At 25.4% G+C, this 4644-nt stretch overlaps 1 protein-coding gene across 1 annotated transcript in view; it reads right to left on the bottom strand.

Moving 5' to 3' along the window:
- Positions 1-3693: 3693 nt before the first annotated feature.
- The window catches only part of LOC122266034 (uncharacterized), a 4410-nt gene continuing 3459 nt past the window's right edge, over positions 3694-4644 (bottom strand). The window contains exon 3 of the mRNA XM_086553082.1: positions 3694-4644. This exon is cut by the window's right edge and continues 652 nt beyond it. Within this exon, the coding sequence (XP_086409208.1) occupies positions 3914-4644 (731 nt within the window). The 3' untranslated portion in view covers positions 3694-3913.

The raw sequence follows: 4644 nt of genomic DNA, 5'->3' as shown, positions 1-4644 counted from the left end.
TATACTTTATTTTATTTTTATTAATTCATACACACATCTACATACATTTTCATATGTTTACATACATACACACAGACACACACACACACACACACACACACACACACACACACAATCACACACACACATACACCTCTAACACTCAAACACAACATAACCACTTAAGAGACATAGAGCGGTCTAGGTATATATAGACCTGGAAATCAAAATTGACCATAAGTTAACATTTAACGTGTTTTTTTTCGAGCCTATTTAACCTATAAATCAGTGTTTATTTCTATAGAGAAGAAATATACATTTACTATAGACATATTGTAAAAAGTAATTGAAGCAGCATTTGTTTTATAATATCATATTTTTCTTTCATCATAAAAATTATTTATAACACATTATACATATATTATTTACAATTATAGATATATATATATATTTATTTATATAGATATATATATATATATATATTATATATATATGTATGTATATATTTTCTATAAAATTTTTTATATATATAATATATAATAAATATATGATGTAATATAAGTAAACTTTATATTATTTATATATATAGATATTTATATATATTTTTTTATATATATATATTTATATTTATATTGTAGTTATTTATTTATATATATTTTTATATATATGTATATTTTATATATATATTTTATATTAATATATATTGTATATTTTATATTTATATATATTTATATATTATATTTTATATATATTAGATATAATATATATTTATATATATATATATATATATATGTATATTCTATATTTATATTGTTTATATACTATATTTTTAATTATATATATTATTTATATATATTTATAGATATTTATAAATTTATTTATATATATTATATATTGTATAGAGATGTTATTTCTGCTGCTTTATATATATATATATAATATATTTATATTATATTTATATGCTACATAATTATATATGTTATATAAATTATATATATTTAAATATTATATTTGTAATATATTATTTTTATATATATATATATTTATATATATATATAGATATTTATATATTTGTGGTGTGTGTGTGTGTTGTGTGTGTGCTGGTTGTTGTGGGTGTGTGGTGTGGTGTGTGTGTGGGCGTTCTGTGTTGTGTGTGTGTGTCACACAAACACACACAACCACACAACACACATATATATTTATATTTATTATTTATAGATATATATATATATATATATATTGTATTGGACTATGACTTAATTACACAGGGGGTTGAGTCATTGTATCTGATGTTAGTATGTCCTTCTGGGCTGTCCTTTATATACCATGTGTTTATTTAGTCATGGTCATACCTCAGACCTCGTAAAGAGTGGGAAAATATATAGTCGTTTTCTGGGGAAGGACTGTCTCTCTGAACAAGTTCATTCAAGAGTGCATTTAGGTCTAATAGAACTATAAGCTGGAATTGAGAAAAAAATGAAACACCTGTAAGTTTCTTTCTCTCTCTTTCTCTAAGATACATAATACATGCTATAACAGCATCACTTTACGCACGCTAAAAGCTCCATTATGCATACAGATTAATTCATTCTAAATACAAAATCGCATAAAAAATTACAATGTAAAGTCTGATATATATCTACATTCTTATACATTACATTTATGCACATTGCATATGCGCAGTATATATATATATATATATATATATTATATATATAGATATATATATTTCATATATATATATATATATATTTATATGTAATTTTATATAAATATATATATATATATATTAATATTATATATATATATATATACTTATATATAATTGATATATATAATATATTAAAAATATATATATATATATATATATATATATATATATCCATATACATAAAAAAATATATTTATCGTGATATATATATATATTATATATATATTATGAGTATATATAATGTATAGATATATATTTAGATATATATATATATATATACATATATATACTAATATATATCGATATACCGAAGAGATAGAGAATAATTTTATAAATATATTATATATATATTATATATAATATATATATAAATATATTATTTATATGTATAGGGTATATATATAGATTATATATAGATATATAGTTATATATTTATATGTGTGTGTGTGTTTATATATAGATTTCTATGTACACATATATATATATATATATATATAGATAATTAGATATTTATATATATTATATATGGTATTTATATATATAGTGAAGGAGAGTTGTATATGAGATATTGTGCGTTACGTAGTGATAGTTATGAGTAATATATATTATATATATATATATATATATATATATATAGTTATATATATATATATATGTATATATATATATGATCATATATGTTTATTTTATAATATATAGTATTATATATACATATATTTTATATATATATTTTATATATATACTCTTATTTATAATTATATGATTTTATACACACCACACACACACACACAAACAACAATAATATATAATATATATATATATATATATATATATATATATATAATGGTGTGTGGGTGTGGGGTGTTGGGGGGTGTTGTAAATGGGTTATATTAATGTATATACAGTATATATTTTATATATATATATATATATATTGATATAAATATTATATATATATATATATTATTTATATAATATATACATATATATAATATATATATATAAATATATATAGATATTTATATCATAATGGACGTATATTAACTCATATATATATATATTGGAGCATGCATTCATGATAATTAATATCATTGAATATTTAAAGCATGACAAAGGCAACTTTATCCTTATATTTTATCCATCTTATCCCATATATATTATATACTTATATATATATTATTGTGTGTGAAACTTTGTGTCATGTCAATAATCGTGTAGGTAATGTGTGGTGTAATCCTGCCATATGTGTGTGTGTATGTGGTGTTGTGTATGTTGTATATACATATATTCACATTGTTTATCTTCTGAATTTGTGAATGTGTTTATATATTAAATGACCTTTGCGCAATTGGAATGGAATGTTTACTTATGTGATATGGAACATTTACAGTAGTCAGGGTTTACTACCTGAATTTACAGTTTATAAATATCTTAGGGAAGCAGTCCGATTGAGCGATGAGAAAGAAATAATCGAAAGAGTCGTCACTTCTTTTTTTTTACTTATTGTTTTTTTTTTTTTTTTTTTTTTTTTTTTTTTCTTTTTTGCTGACCATATAGAGACTTTTTTTGCTTTATGTTTTTAAATTGTATTCAACGGAACTAAATATATCGTCATCTGAAATTCTGATTACAATACTACTGATCTATTTCAAATATAGCAATTGAGATATTTGTATAACATCTTCATAGGAAGTCATTAAAATCATTGTTTATGTAATGCTTTACTTTAACATCACATTTTTAATTCTATCAAATATACATTTACAGCAAACAAATGAAATGATTATCCAATTATCCGCCAACATTCTAATATTTGCTAGAATTTTACTTCATTTTTTTTTTTTTTGTCCTATTTCCCTTATGTAGCATTGAGTAAAGATTTACGATGAGGTAGATGACATATTATATGCACGTTGAGACCAGAATATAGTATTTACCTATATGATAGTTGAGTACAGTTTTAGTTGACTTTTTTATTATACGGGTTTTCTCTCCCCCCCCTCCCCCCCACAGTTGCTTCTATTGTTGTCATTGTTTTAACTATTCTGATGTTATTAATCAAGCAGCATGCTCCCAATATTTTGTTAATATACGTCCATTCATGATTAAATTACTTGTAGGGAAGTATAATACAACGGAAATATATGAAATATGTGTATTTATTCAAATAAATAATGGTAGCATATTTAAATTGTACATATCAGTAAACAGACGTTTTACTGTCTATGGTGTCGAATAGAGACCTGATGGAGTACCCAAATTTCCCTGAGATCCTGCTTGGACTTGTCCACCGGTACCTCCAACGCTGACTCCAAATCCTACATTAGATCCGATATTTCCTCCAAATACGCCACCAGAAACACCCTGGTTGTTTCCAGTGCTACCGACAGTGCCTGAGAGTCCACCAATACCACCTTGTCCGACACCTCCGCCTACACCACCTAGATGACCAGCGCCGCTTCCGTCAATACCGCCTTGTCCTGTCCCTCCTTGGAGACCTGAGTCTCCTCCAATACCTTCAATGGTACCAGCGCCTCCAAGGGTACCAATTACTTCACCACCAGTCTCGGCAGCAGATCCAAGAGCTGTATGAAGATCAATACCTCCAGGAAGAGTTGGATTTTCTCCATCATCATAGTTAACAAAGTAGATTTCGGGTTCTGAAGGAGGAGGAGCTTCCACTTCAATGATCCTTTGAGCATGTTCACTCTGTTTGTTGAGGACGTAGACAATGTTGTTTTGCCTTGGTGGAGGAACAACGATTGGTTCAGGTCCAAGACCTTCCTCAGGAAGACGCACAAACAGGATATTATGATCCACTTTGGGAGGAGGAACACTTGGTGGTGGTCCTGTTAGCTGTTGTTGTTGAGGCACATCGAAAACAAACACCTTCCTGGAAACTTCAGGAACTACGCAAGTTCCATCCACATGCAGAATTTCTCCCTCGTTGCATC

The sequence above is a fragment of the Penaeus japonicus genome, unplaced genomic scaffold (assembly GCF_977035675.1).
Source record: "Penaeus japonicus unplaced genomic scaffold, GWHDUDI00000001_assembly GWHDUDI00000027, whole genome shotgun sequence".
NCBI lineage: Eukaryota > Metazoa > Arthropoda > Malacostraca > Decapoda > Penaeidae > Penaeus > Penaeus japonicus.
This window is presented reverse-complemented; position numbering and strand designations above follow the sequence as displayed.